Source organism: Condylura cristata, unplaced genomic scaffold (assembly GCF_000260355.1).
Source record: "Condylura cristata isolate star-nosed mole 26May11 unplaced genomic scaffold, ConCri1.0 scaffold00040, whole genome shotgun sequence".
Classification (NCBI taxonomy): domain Eukaryota; kingdom Metazoa; phylum Chordata; class Mammalia; order Eulipotyphla; family Talpidae; genus Condylura; species Condylura cristata.
In genome coordinates this window covers 6,751,475-6,766,499 of record NW_004567141.1, presented here as the reverse complement: position 1 = coordinate 6,766,499, position 15,025 = coordinate 6,751,475, and the positions used below count along the sequence as shown (strand labels likewise).

At 52.3% G+C, this 15,025-nt stretch overlaps 1 protein-coding gene across 2 annotated transcripts in view; it reads right to left on the bottom strand.

The window, feature by feature from the left end:
- The window catches only part of KIRREL (kin of IRRE like (Drosophila)), a 92,961-nt gene extending 79,399 nt beyond the window's left edge, over positions 1–13,562 (bottom strand). For both annotated transcript variants that reach the window (XM_012733370.1, XM_004693866.2), the window contains exon 1: positions 13,398–13,562. In XM_012733370.1, coding sequence (XP_012588824.1) covers positions 13,398–13,449 — 52 coding nt within the window. In that variant the 5' untranslated portion in view covers positions 13,450–13,562. The remainder of the gene's footprint in view (positions 1–13,397) is intronic.
- Positions 13,563–15,025: the final 1,463 nt, after the last annotated feature.

Here is a 15,025-nt window from a genome sequence, read left to right as displayed (position 1 = left end):
TCACGCGGCCGGTGTGAATGCTGCAGGGACCACAACTTGACACGGTGACACCACAGCTCTCGGCTCCCAGAGCTCCAGCCCACACAGCCGCCTGGCAGCCTACCTCCACTGCCCCCACTTTTCTTCCCGACACCCCCCAAGGGTGGTCTCTCCTCTCTTCTTTTTCTCTGGCTCGTTCTACCTCAGTCCTCCCAGCACAGGTCCATTGTCCCCTCCTCCCCTTTCCGGGTAACCCTACTATTTTTTTTTTAAGATTTTATTTATTTATGCATACAGGAATGAGGTACAGGCCAGAAGTGCAGGGGTGGTGAGAGGATTCACCAGAGACAGAGTGGGGAGCAGAACAGGCAAACAGAAACACTGCTGAGGGGAGCAGTGGGCATGACAGAAGTCTGCTGCTCCATGTGAGTCACCTCCAGGGCAGAGATCGAACTCGCACTGCAGTGGCCACAGCTTAGCTTAGCTTAGCTTTTCATTGCAGCACTCCAACCCACTGCGCCACCAGGGAACCCACATTAATGACACCCTAGCTATGGGATTCCACTCCATCTTCTCCTGTGTACATAAGCGAGCTTCAAAATCCTTATTTATATGCTCTTTTTGAGTGTTGAGACTGAGAAAAATGGGGCCCTATCTCCCCCTTATAACTAGGCATCCCATAGCACAAACCCAGCCTCTGTTAAGTTCCTTAGAGTCCAGAGCTGGCATTTGTTGTGCTGGACCAATGTCCATGGTAAGTGCACACCTGCCTTTCTCAGTCAGGAGCTCCCCAAAGACAATGCCCCTCCCTTCTTGTTCTGTCACATTGATGCTACTGGGGGTCCTCCCTCACCACTGGCCAAGGCTGCACTGAGGGCACCATGAGACCCCTAGAACATTCTCCTCCAATGCTAGAACAGGCCCTGACTTGGAGTAGGCCCACACTCTGCCATCTCCTGTCCCTGCCCTGCTTCCTGGGGATATCTGGTTCTGTCTCTCAGTCTTCCTATGGCGGGGGGTGGGGGGAGGGTAGAAGGGTCCCCAGCCATCAGCCCAGATAGTGGGAAGTACACTGTGGTCCTCCAGTTTCTTGGGAAGTGGAACGGGGCAGGTTGTAGGGTCACAGCCAGGCTCCTGGGCCACTATCCTTCTGCCTGGCCAGAGACATCAGGAACAGGGCCCTGGTGGGTTGCTGGGAAGCAAGTCTGATCCCCAAGGAGTCAGTCTGCTCTGGTTCCCCTGGGGCTTTGGAGAGGTCTCACCGATGGCCTCGGTGGACTTGCTTCTCTATTACAAGAAGCCTCGCCTTGAAGTGAGAGAAAATGTTATTTATCCATAGAGAACACCAGAGTTACAGTCCCTCATAAGGCCATATTTCATGTGGGAGAGGGAAAGTTTTATGTCAGACACAAAGACTTCCTGATTGCCAGGGATTATTGAATGTCTAAGAGAGAGAGCAGAGAACTTAGAAAACACCTTTCTCTTCAGAAAAAGGACAAACTCTAATGTGTTTGAGCAGAGAGTTTTTTTTAAAAAAGATTTATTTATTTATGCACACAAGACCTGGGGTACAGGCCAGAGGTGTGGGGGGTGAAAGGATTCACCAGAGACAAAGTGGAGAGCAGAACAGGTGGATCGACAGAAACACACTGCTGAGGGAGCAGCGGGTGAGACAGGAGAGGTCTGCTGCGCCATGCGGGTCACTCCCCCTGACTGGGGATCAAACTCATGCTGCAGTAGCTGCAAAAAGCTTTACAGTGCTGTGCTGTAACCCCTTGCACCATCAGGGAGGCCCTGATCAGAAAGATTTGAGAGTGCAAGGGTGTTGGGTTTCTTACAGAGTTACCTCTCCATTTTCACCTTGACTCCAGGCTCTAGGTCCTAGAGGCCCAATCTGGTTGAGTCCACCACCTTCTTTAATTACCCTGAAAGCCCTCAGGAGTTATGGGGAGGATGCACTCATTTCCATATGCACATGCCTGCGGCTGACTCTAGATCCCTGCAGTACTGAAGGGGTCTTAAGGGCTGAATCAAGAGAAGACCGAGGTTCTTCCTGGCAGTGCTTCTTCCTCTACAGCCTCCGTCTCTGCTCCAGATCAAGAAAGGAATAGATAGGTGTCGAATGGCTTAAAAATCATGATGTCCATGGGAGAGTGAGAAACTGACCTATCCACAGATGGCCCTCATGCTTCAAATCAGACCTCCTGTCAAGCCTATGTCCCATCTTCCTTCCCAGATCACACAGTTTGCACATGGCCAAAATTTCATGTCAAAGCCAACAGGGTCAGGCCCTGGCTAGGAGCTCTGTCAAAATGTTTTCCCCCAAAGCCCCATCAAATGAAAGCTGGGTTATGAAGACTTTATTCACTATAAAAAAAAAAAAAGTGGAAATGACCGACTGACTCAGGCATGGGGGAGTTTCCACCAACATATTGGCTGGTTGCTTTTCAACTTTGCAGCTGGCAGCTGTTGGCATGAGTGAGCTGGAGTGACTTGGTGAGCTGGAGTGGGTGGCTGGGAGCTTGTGAGGTGGCAGGAAGGAGGCTGGGCAGGTTTGGGTGGAAGATCAGGAGGCTAGCAAGCATGGAACCCTCTCCTGTCCCAGTCCACTTGCCCAAATCCAGCACATCAGCGCTCCAAATCAGTGACCCAATGCTTGTTGTTACAGAACTAAGCTAGCTAAAGAGTTCAATGAATTCCGTTTTCTCTAGCTTCCCATTAGTATGTTGGAGATCTGCGTCCATGGAGAAAAGCACCCCCAACACTTCAAGTGTTGGTTGAAGACCAGCAGAAGCAGCGTGAGAGGGGGAGCTTCACCCTACCCCAGAACCACCGAGGCAGAATCTGGCTTGAACGAGATCCCGGTGTTTTAGGAGCAGGTTAACATGTGGGAATCCTTGTTCTAAAGCATTGAGGTAAGGCTTCTGGAGGCAGGAGTTAAAAGGGCCGCGCTTCTGTGCACTGTCCCGGGAGTACTTTTCCAGGATTTAAAGTACAGGTAAGTGGTCGCTCTACACCAGTTGACAGAGGCAGGAGCCAAGACTCACAAAGATGGTGAGGCCCACAACTTGCATATCCAGACTCAGAACTAATTCCAAGCCAGGTGCTTCCCGTTATGCTGTGCTGCCACTCCAGCCAGAGACTGTAAATTCAGGGTCTCCAAAGCCACCATCACCGCCTTCTGAGTAGTGAAGAGACTAATCTTTAGACCATTATTTGTTCTTCACTCATCCTAACGACTGCCTTCTCGGGCTTGCCTTGGCCTGGGCAGTAAAAAGCAGGCTCTGAGCAATATCAGAACTATCTATGATTTATTAAATACTGACTGTGTCCAGATTCTGTTCTAGATCACAAGTTCCTTCATTCAGTCCTCATAGCAACTCTCTGAGGTAGGGATAACTGTCTCCATTTTACAGATGAGAAAACTGACAGTTGGGTGACATGACATGGTCAAGAGCATGCAGGCAACAGCCCTTCTGGGCAAGGGGCTGACTTTGCCACAGGCCCTGTAGTAAGGAGGCCACAGGGCACGAATGGGGTCACTCAAGGCTGGAGCTGGATTGAAAGAGCTCAGTCTTATGACATGACCCTGGTATGAAACCAAGGTTAATGTGCACAAACAAAATTCCTTAGATGCAAGCTTCATAGGCCCCCCTCTTAATTTTCTGCATAAGTGGAGAACAGCAGTAGTGCAGATAATCCGGAAGTCAGTTCAACTTGGCTTGGCAATGCATTCAATTTTTTTTCTTTTGCAAAGTCAGATTTTCCTTTCTAATTATATTTGGCTCAAGATGACATTAAAATGAGTTTGCATTCTCACTTCACCTGCAATCAGGTGAGAAGAGACTTCCCAGGTGTGTGCAGGCCGTCAGGAACACCAGTCTTGAATCCAACATGCACACAGCTGACCTGGGTGCCCACTGGAAAGCTGATGGTATCAGTGCAAGGACAGCAACCCTGGGAGCCCCTACCACACCCCATCTCTCTCCACGGTGAGGTCCAGCTGGTGGATTTCCAGGGTTACCAGGGCTGAGGTACAGAGCAGCAAGCGAACTGCTCAGGATTTGGGATTAAAATCCAGGAGTCCAGCTATCCATATGAAAGTTCTGGATGACTAGAGAGTCAAGATGAAGAAAATCCCAAGTTCTTTCAGAGGTTTCACTCAACCAGGCTGCCGGTTCCAGGGTTTCTGCTCCTTTGAAAATGCTTCTTTTTCCCTCTCCAGTTGTCTTTCTCTATCCCTCTCCCACATCTTCCTCCTCCCCCCAAACCCCCCCACCTCATCTCAGCTTCTTTTCCTTTTAATAACCTCCCAGTTAAGTGAATCGAATGGGAAGAAGCAGTTAAAAGCACCTCCTGGCTTGACAATGCTGGGTAATGGAGCGAGCAGGGCCCCAGGCTGTTCCTGGGAGAATTCAGGAAGGAGGGGAAAGGAAAAAAAGGAAACCTCAAGCTAAGCTGATTACAAGGACAAAGTTAATTTAGAAATCAGCTCGGTGGGGTGGAAGGAGGGGCGTCCAGGAGGGGACTGGACGCAAGAGGCTGGGAAACTTGGGGAAGTGTGCTTTATATAAACTGCCTTTGTTCCTGGAAATCATAATCTTTGGGAGGGACATCAGCTGGCTCCTTCACTCCTCTGGATTCCTGGGCTCCTTCCATCCGCACAGGGGGCACAATCAGGGATTGTCCTGAGTGGAGATCTCCAGCCGCCGGCATTCCAGAGGCTCCAGAGGCAGCCCAGCGCCTCGCATCTGCGGCCCCTCCCCCTCCCCGACAGTTAGACATGAGCATTTTTCACATACCTCTCTCACAACCTCTATCTTATAGTATTGTCAATATGTGTTTATCCCACCATCTCCCACACCAGCTGAGAAAGCCCTCGGACAGGGACTCGATTTCACCTGCCTTTGAATTACAGGTGCCCAGTGGAGTGTCCAGCACAACCACACCATTAAAAACACACTTGCCTCGTTGGACACAGGCTCTGCCCACTCGTGGGAACACTTGAGAGGTTTCCATTAGGAAAACCAGAACTCGCTTCCTTACAGCGGTCTTCAAAATCTCCATGCTCAGCCCCCAGTGTTCATACATCTAAGGCCGCAGTCTCCGCGGGGACCTACTCTGGGCCGGCCCTCTGCTGCAGCCAGCTGCTCCCCCTGGATTCGGGCCCTGAGGTCCTGGCTTGGGCTGCATGGGAACAGGTGACAAAAGCTTAGCCCTGCTCAGGTGCCCACGAGGGTCAGGACTCTCCTCTGGGTGATCTACACTCAACTCTGCCTCCAGGCATCTTTATCTTATACTTGAGGGTTCACAGAGAAAATGATTTCTCATCACTCCAAGGCCCCCCAAATAGGGTCTCAGAGCTGAGACTTCCAAGGATATTTCTCTAAGGTTTTCTACTCACCGCTGCCTGGTCTAACCCTGATCATCTGTTTACCCCCTACCCTCTGCCTCACTTCCTTTTTTCATTGAAGTGGCTGAAAATCTCGACAGCAGCTCTAGCAGATGATGTGTTTAAGAGGGGAGGGTTTGATGAGGTGTGAGGTAGGGATCATACCACTATTTAACACATTCTTTATCCAAAGGAAAACCCAGAAATCCCCGACTCCCCACTTACCCCAGACAAGATAGTGCCTGGCCTGGCTTCTTAAGGCCTTCTGGGAACTGCACTGAGTCTACTAGTCTGGGTCACCTCATGTATTTTTCTCCCAGCCCAAATCCTCACCACCAACCATCCCAGTGGCTCCTGTGCATTCTGCTGTCACACCTTGGCTCAGGAAGTGGGGTCAGCTGGGTAAAATGCTCTCTTCCTGCCACATCCACATCCTGTTCATCCTTCGACCCACTTCCTCCTTGGATCTTTCCTGGCTGCCTGGGCCCGCAGCAAACGCCCCTGTTCTGAACTCTCCAGCCCTGACCATGTACACCAATATCCTGGAACCAATTACAATTTGCCTGACATTCCTGGGAATCTTTGCACACATACATCGTAGTTTCTCAGAGGAGAGGAACTGAATAATGTTTTGGGCTTTTTTTATTCCCTGTAATAGCCACAACTATGTTTGCATACAAGACAATGTATTTATTAATTTGAACATAAATGAATTCTCCCTACTTTCTGGAACAAGAAACTAATGTTTACTAACATTAAGTGATATGCGCTTAAATTCCAAAGTGCGACCCCTGAAGATGGGGAGGGCATTTTGTGTGTTGTGCCATGCCCATGGGTGGCACATAATGAGCACATGGCATGTCTCTGCAGGATGAAGGAAGTCTTTGCTTTTCCCCATGTCTCTGGTGAGGATGGACTTTTCCCACTGCTTCTGTAGAAAGCAAGGGACAGAAAAAAAAGCATCAAATGGTCCGGTCCAGAAGACGCTCTGATTCCTAACCTGGTCTGAGGTGGAACAATTCCTCCACAGAACTGTTCTGCTACGTCTGATGCACAGAGCTTCAGAGATTCAGATTCCTATGATCCTTTCCCTGCCTCAAAACCCAAGTCCCATCATCTTCTAGAAAATTTTCCCATCACCTTCTAAGAGTCAAGCCCCTAGAGGAATGAAGCAGCAGTATTATCTCCTGGGAAACTAATGGAATTTGCCAGAGTGTGCTAGAGATTTCCACCCCTAGTTTTAAGACCCTTAATCCTGAAGAAGTTAGCTGGCTGCAAGGCCCATTTATTTCAATACAATCCCGATTTTGTTAAATGGGCTCAAGAAGGGCAGAGAGGACCGAGGTTTCAGTCCCTGGAGACTACAGAGGTTAATAAAAGTTGCCAGAGAAATTAAACATAGAGGGCGGGAGAAGTTGGGAGTTTGTAGGAAGCTGATGGAGGGAGACTGAGCAGGATGGAAGAAGAAAAGAGAACCATGAGCTTGGGGAATGACTGGGCGCTCGAGCAGCTTTCACAGCAAGTGCCCAGAGAACTCAATCAAATTCGCAGTGTCTATGCATCAAGCGTGGGAGGTGGAGGAGCTGGGGTGTGTGAGATGGAGAAGGAAGAGTCACAGAATGGGAAACCCAAGGGTCCTGATTTTCTTTTTCTTTTCTTTTTTTTAAAGATTTATTTATTTATTCATACAGAACTGGGCACAGGCGAGAGGTGCGGGAGTGGCGAGAGGCTTCACCAGAGACAGAGTGGGGAGCAGAACAGGCAGATTGATGAAGTACACTGCTGAGGGGAGCAGCGGGCGGGTCAGGAGAGGTCTGCCACGCCATGTGGATCTCCTCCGGGGCAGGTGGGAATCGAACTCATGCGGAAGTGGCTTTAGCTTCTCAGTGCTGTGCTTTAACCTGCTGCGCCACCAGGGAGGGCCCAGGGTCCTGATTTTCTTAACCTTGCATTGTGTGCCTCTGTCCGGGAGGTAGAGTCTGCATGACAGGGGAAAGGAATGCCTTCAAAAGCCCCGCACCACCACCTGGCAGTGCTGCCTCAGGGGCCTGGTGTGAGGAGGGACTGGAGTAAAGAGACAGACCTGCCTCCATGTGCAGGGGCAAGCGGTGTGTGCAAGCGAGAGCCCGTGTGAGCACATGTGCGGATCAGGCACGACGGTCGGCCACACCTGCAGATCGGCGTCAGCAGTGAGAAGGAAGGGGTGCCGGCTGGCCTAGGAGGGCTTCCTGTAGGAATCATCACGACCCACCTCAATTTCCCTGCTTGAGTTCCAGACTTAGCTCTGCCACTATTCCTTTGGGTCTCTCTGCCAGCCAATGAAATGGTAATAAGAATAACTTTAATTTCAAAAAGATAAATGTCAATATCAATACTCAATCAGCTGCTAATACAAAACACCAACTGGGACCCCTTCAAAGGCAAATCACCTTCTCCCTCATTTTAGGTGAGCCCTCCAGACGCCATTCTCCTGGCGTCACAATGCAAGATCCAGAGCTGATCACACACCCCACACTTCTGTCCTTCTGTGTCACAGCCTGCTCTGGGACAATGCCAGGTGATATGGTACGGAGCCTGGGGAGAAGCCACTCGGGTTGGTCGGTGGGGGCAACAAGGTGTCTCAGCGCTGGGTGCCTGGAGAAGAAGTTCTGAAAGAGCTCCAAGAAGGTGAGGGGGGTTAAGGAATCTGCTCCATCCCTTCTTCCAGCCTGCTTCCACCCTTAGCAAGTCATCGAGACTCTCGGGGGTCTCTGTTTTCTCATCTGTTAAATGGAGAAACGGTCACTGCCTGCCTCATCGTAAAGGATGGTCTACTTCTATTAAGTGAGATGGTGCAGTTGGGAAAGTTGCTGCCACGGGAAAGCACTATACAAAACACAGGGTTACAAGACCCCCGTTATGGGACAACGGCGGAAAGGGAGGCTGAGGCATTACAAGTGTTTTCCTGCTGACATGACAGATGATGGCCAATATCTGGGTCCCACCCGCACTGAATGAATAAAGCAGGTGATCAACAAGGCAAGACTGGGAGATGGGTGTGGGCTGGGCACTGGGGCTGAGCCCTGGGGAGGAAGGCTGAGCCACTGTGAGGACAAAAAGATGGCCTGCTCCCCTGTGGGGGGCGGGGACTGATTAAGAGGCTGCCCGGCCGGAGTGGGCCTTGCAGTGAGCCAGAGAGTCAAAATCTGGGTTTCTACACTGCATGGCTAACCTTGAGCAAATTCATCCAACTAAGCTTTGATTTCCTCAACTATAAAATGGAGTAACATTAACTTCACAAGGTTGTCATAAGGAATATAAAAAGCACACAGTAGGAATTCAATATAAAGTAATTTCAATGCTTTGGCACAGAGCCACCTCCTAAATCACTTTCACCCACCCTGGGCCAGACTGCAGTAGGGCATCTGAGACCCCAGCCTGGGCTCTGCTGGGCAGTGCTGGCTGGAAGCCTGCAGGCCTAGGCTGCTCTCCAGGGCCTCCTTGGGCTGCACCCTTGACTCTGTGTAACTCCAGACCTCTCCGGAAGTCAACCCGACACACAGCAGGGAGAGTTCCTAAATGTACAGTTCACAGACCATAGAGCTGTGTTTAACAGCAGAAACAAAGACAAAACTGCAAACCTTTTTATTTGCCAAGTTAGTCCTTAAAAAAAAGTCATTTACTTTCACTGTCTTACCATCAAAGTAAAACCATTCAACACCAAAAAAAGTAAGACAAGATTTCAGAATATGAGAGTTTTTAACGTGTACAAACTTCCTTTTGGAGACACTCACCCTCTTTTCTCCTGGTTTTCAATCTACTGTGGGCCAGTAGGAGTCCCATCCGAGCCCAGCACTGGCCCTGCTGTGCAGCCAGCTCTAAGCAAAGGGGCAGGCTTGGGGGTCAGCCGGTTCCTCCACCTACCAACAAGCTACTTAACCTGTCTAAGCCTCAACTTCCCACCCATGAAATGGGAATCATTACTGAGCTCATCCCAGGGGGGTTGTTGAATAGACTAAATTAGATAATGCATATAGAGTAGTCAGCAAGAGCTCCATAAATGACCCATGTACTCTCAGCCTCTGAAATGTCACCACCCAGTGCTGGTGTCACACCTCACTTCTCACCAGAGAGCTGGCTCCCCACTAGAGCCCCACCTCTTCCTCTCTCCCATCTCACATCCCCCTTCAGGGTCCACTATAACCCAGTTCTCTCCATGAGAGCTGCGAACATTAGGACTGGGAACCTGGGCAGCTGGAGCGAGGACACAGAGGGTCACACAGGGGCGCAGCACTGACCACCTGCGCGGAGGTCCAGCCTTCAAGCAGAGGGGTCTCATTCACTGGGCATCTGCCTCTGTGCCAGACGCTGTCCCACTACTTCACTAACCTCAAATTGGTGCTGCAACCCTGGGAGGTATTATTTCCATCCCCACTTTACAGATGAGCACACTGAGGCACAGAGAAGGCACATACATGCCTCGTTCAGGCAGACAGGACTACCGAGAGTCCGGAGAGGGGTCGCGCCAGGATGGGAGCCTGTGAGTTATTCACCAATTTCATACTGCCTGCTCCTTCCAATGTGGTGGCACTCTCCTTAAGTCAGTCCGTGTTCAGATATTTAAGGGCACTTACTGTGTGCTTAGCGCCATCAGGAACTGAAGGACAACACATAAACTGAGATGTGGCCCCCATGGATATAAAGAGAACCTCGAAGGGCTTCCAGAGGGCCTGCAGATCTCAAGAGGGGAGAGCCTAGACCACCGCAGGCCAGGCTCCCCTGTCTGCACCTCTTGGGAGGGCCAGAGGCAGAGCTAGGTGGCCAGCATGTGGCGGAGGCAACCAGCAGAACGCAGGAAGGCCTGGAAGCCCCCTTCTGCTGACCTGGGGTTCTCTGGGGTCCAGGGCTTAGCAAGAGGTACTGCAGGTAACCTAGCCCTGGGATTATCCCTCCTGTTTAGTCTGAGTAGAAGGTGGAGTCCAATCAAGGTCAAAAAGAAGTCCTGGTTTCTGCCATGTCTCCCTCGCCTCTTCCCTACCTGAAGGCCACTCTGGGCCAGGGGCAGAAGTGGGGCCACTGAAGCGTGTGTGGCCGCAGGGGGACAGCTGGTTCCCAACTTCTCTTCTTACCAGACTCATGTTCTGTCAGGGTGTAGCTGTGTCAGGCAGTTGAGTGCTGGGTATTTAGGAGGCCCTCCGGCCTCTCCCCTTTACTCTCCACTGCCCCCCCTCCCCCCCAAGCAGTGGCAAGGATGCTGGGGGCTGCAGGGACCCTTTTCCCCTGCCCCTACCCCCCTGGCCCCTCCCCCACCCCCAGGCAGCTCTTGCAGGGGCTGGCCTGTCATCCCACATTGCTCTGATTAGCTATAATCTTTCTTTTTCAATTTCTCCTCTCCAAGACTGGGGAACGAGAAAATCTCCCAGAAAATGAATAAATATTTCAATTTTCAGCGCAATCAGTCTGAGGAGCCGGCGCATGATGGAAACGGGGGAAGGATAATGGTTTTCATTTAGATAAGATACAGAAAATTATTTAGTGAAAAATGAAGATTGATGAAGCCCATTGAAATTCTTTAAAATGCGATTTTTATTTCTCTGCCTAGGCTGAATCTCCCGTTTTCCTCTCCTCACTGGTCCCCTCAAGTCAACTGCCTTCTCCCCACTCCCCCCCCCAACATTGCCCTTCAAGTCCCTGGCAATCCCCCCAGTTTCCTTGTTTCTCCCTGCCCCAGGCTCTGAGTGAGAACTCCTTTTTCCTATGGGAGGAGCCTAAGGAGAGGTGATCTTATACCAGGCCCACACCCCAATAGTATCGCTGACTCCCCAAACCCATCTCCTCCCCACCTCCCCTCCCCGCCTCCTCCTGGCTTAGCTTCCCTGGAACACTCAAATGTGACCTCCTCTACCTGCTGTCTACTTTCCCTTTCTATTCTTTGTAACCTCCTCCCCACCCCCCCATACTTTTGTACACTTTCTTCAGGTCTTGCTTTCAATGGAGGCAGAGAGAGGGGGCTCAGTTAATCCTCGACTCCTCCCCTTTTCCAAAGAGAGAAAGGAAGACAACACATTTTGCTCTTTCTGTCCTATTCAATCCACATGTCTCCCCTGTTTGCTAACTGCTGCTTTTGTTCCTAGAAGCTCATTGGTATCCATGTTGCTAACATGTAGGGCTGTGGGAAAGGGGCAGACTTAGCCTGCTCTCTACACATACCAGTAGGACCCAGCTGCCTCCTCCCCCTATCCCTCACCCCCCCCAACCCCCACACCCATGGGCCTCCTCCTCTCCTCTCCAGCAGCCTGGCTGAACAAAGTCAGAACTTAAGTCATCTTCCCAACTTTCTGCCAAGTGGCTGGCTTGGCCTGCCAACGCCATTACCAGTCCTCCTTTCCCCCAACCCTGCTTTCCACTTACACCACCAATACGCGCCTTTCCCGGATATGGGGGTGAAGGGGCAGGAGGCATGGGTACCCCATGGGGAAAGGTGGATCAAGACAAGCTCCCACGACTCAGCCAGACTTTACCTCAAGAACTGGGGAGGGGCCTGGTCAGGAGAGGAGGGCTTCAGCAAAGTACCTCACTCCCTACACACACACCCACAAACCCAGGAACGGAACCCAATCAGGGGATACCTGAGGGTGTTCTATCAAACTGACTGTCCTCTTCCCATATTTCCCCCATCCCAAAATGAGACCACCTCCTCCATTTTGTCTTCTGTACATCTCCATAGGTATCTGCCTATATTAATGTCAGTTTAAGTTTCTTTGTTCGCTGGAGGGTTGGTATCTGTGGAAGAATTTCAGTGTGAGTGTGTGTGTGTGTGTGTGTGTGTGCGCGTGGCTTCTGTCCTTGCAATGCCCGCCTGCATGCATGTCCTGTGTCTGTGGGGTTGGATGTGTTTGGCTGATTGTGCTGATATGGGGGAGGAATCCGTCTTGCTCGGCTGTGTCCATGTCTTTGTGTATATGTGTCTCTGCGCAGGATGCTTGTGGGGATGTCTGTCTCAGTAGGTGAGTAGTCTGTCTCTGTGTCTACCTCTGCCTTTTGGTGTTTGTGTGTCAATTTCTCTGTGTCAGCTCCATTTGGAGGATAGGGGAGGAGGGGCTAGCTCAGGAAGATTAATTTTTCCTTAGAGTCAAACCCAGGAGGCAAGAGTCCACTTCCACAGACCCCAGTCCTAGCTGGAGTCCGAGACCCCGATTTTCTCAGTCCCCCTCCACAAACTCGTTCCCCTCCCCCCTCTCCAGCTCTACCTCAGGCACACTTAATATCCTCTTTCTCTGCCTCTCTCTGGCAGTTTCAAATGAGCCCCAGATAGCAACACTTTTCAGATCCCAATGGGGTGTTATCACCGCCCCCCCCCAAACACACACACCAAGTGCTCCCCTCCACATGAAGCATGTCTGAAGCTGCCTTTGCAACTCCATTACCCACCCGGCGCCTCCTAGGGTAGGGGTTCCAATTCCTCACCAGGGCCCCAGAGGCGCCCCTCCCTTCCTGGCGGGGTGGGGGGGCAGGGCAGGCATTCTGGAGCCCTGGCCCAGACTCAGAGCCCCTAAGAGCCGGGCTGGAGTACAGGGATTCCCTTAGCGATGTCTGCCGCACGCTGGGTCCCCAGTTTTCCGCGCGCCTCCCACCCCCCAAATCTTAGTCCCACCCTCTTCCTAGACCCCAATTCGCCAAGACCCAGGCGTCCGGACTCCCGGCCTCCAGGGTGGAGGTGGACAGGCAGCCAGAGGATCCGGAAAGGACTTGGAGCGGTCGGGTCCCTTTTTCACTCCGACCCCCGCTCTCCCGGCCCCAATTCTCCTTTCTCCCGCGCAGCCAGAGGAAACAACTTGGGCAAATCAACGGAAAACTCATTTTCGCCACCACCGTCACTCTGCGTCCCCCGCCCCCGGGCTCCGAGCCGGGACCCAACCCCAGCCTCGTGGCGCCTGGACCCCGGGGGTGGCCGCGGGCCGCTGGGCACCCCAGCGCGCCCCCGTCGGGGTACAGTCCCTGGGTCCCCGGGGTGGGAGCGAGTCCGGGGCAGGCTGGGGGCCCTTACCTTGGGAGAAAGTATCGGAGAGAGTGAGGATCCAGACGAGGAGGCTCAGCATGCTGTCCGCCCGCCGTGCGCCGCCCGCGGCTGGGGCCCGGAGTTGGCGAGGGAGCGCGAGCAGCGGGCTGGGGAGGAGGGGAGCCCGGAGCCCGCCCCCCGCCCGCCCGCGCCCGCCCCTGCACACACTCACGCACACGCACACACTCGCGCGCACAAACTCACTTCCCTTCCTTCAGCTCTTTATCTCTCTTTCCTCTCTGTCGTCCCTTCTCTCTGTCTGTCTCCCTCAGCCCCCACCCCTGCACCTTCTCTCCCTCTTTCTCCTTTCCCTCTTCCTTCCCTCCGCCCCCTCCTTTTTATTATTTCTAGTCTCAAGCTTTATCTCTTTGGGTCTTGCTCTCCCTTTCTCTCCCCTTCTCTTCCTTCCCTCCCTCCGCCCTCCCTCCTCCTGACGTCTACTCTCACTCCGACGGCGCCTCCCCCCAGCGCCCGCCCCTAGTCCCCCAACGCGCGCGCACACACACTCACACCCCTCACTGGAACTGAGATGGAAAGAAAGAGCAAAGGCAAAGGGAGTGAAGAACGTGCCGGTCGCGCTGGCTGCGGCAGGGACCCCAGTCCTCTTGCTTCCCCTCCCCATTTCACACAGTCTTGATCTAGGTATGGGGTAGGAGGAGGTTGGCGTGGCAGAGCACGGGTTGAAATCACACGTCTGGCCGTCTGGCCGCGTAGACGACCGTGATGAGTGTGAATGTGTGTGGAGTTGGAGACGGAAAACCACACACAAACAACGGACAGCAAAAACAACCCATACATAGACCCTAGCCCCTAGGTTCCCTAAATTGGGAATTCTCAATTGGTTCATGAATATTGGAGGTGGAGAGGGGTACAGTTCTCTCATCACCCACAAACCCTGAGCTGGAGAAAGAGCATCTCTGCAAGGGGCTTCACCCAGCACACTGTGCCCAGGCCCAGTAGCAGAGTCGTCAGCTGGCAGGGAAGAGGCACCCCTGACTCCTTATGGTTTTCATCTTGGGCATCCTTCCTTTCAGATAGAGAAAGTAGCCAATTCACCCTCTGGCTTTGAAGGGCCAAGGAAAGGGCCGACAGGGCCAGCCACGGAGGGATCTCTAAGCACCCAGGAGCTTGAGATCCTTTGGGGTGGAGAGACCTAGGAACCGAGAGAGAAGGGAAGGCCTAGTGATCGCAGCAAGGACAGTCAGTACATCCCAAGAGCTCAGCTGGGGAACAAGCTCCTCTCTCAACCCCTAAGCAGAGATGCTTCTGCTCACAGGTGTGCTGGGAGGGTGTCTGGACATCTGGATCTAGGTGATGAGTTGAGAATAGATAGAAGTAACTGCAGGAATTGCACAACTTTATAGTACGGTTGGTCCGTAAAGATCTCCACTTCTTCCTGGATTCTACTTCTCCTGGTTTCCTAAACACTAGGCGCCAAGATTTCTCCATTTCAGCCCCAGAGCAGAAGCACATGACTCTTGGGTGCCCTCTGCTGATGTGAGGTGGCCACAACTCCTTTTTCTTCTTCCATCCCCACCATAGGCAGAATACATGCAGATAGTCCAGATACATGCACACACATCAGGACACAGAAGCACAGACAGAAAAATACACAA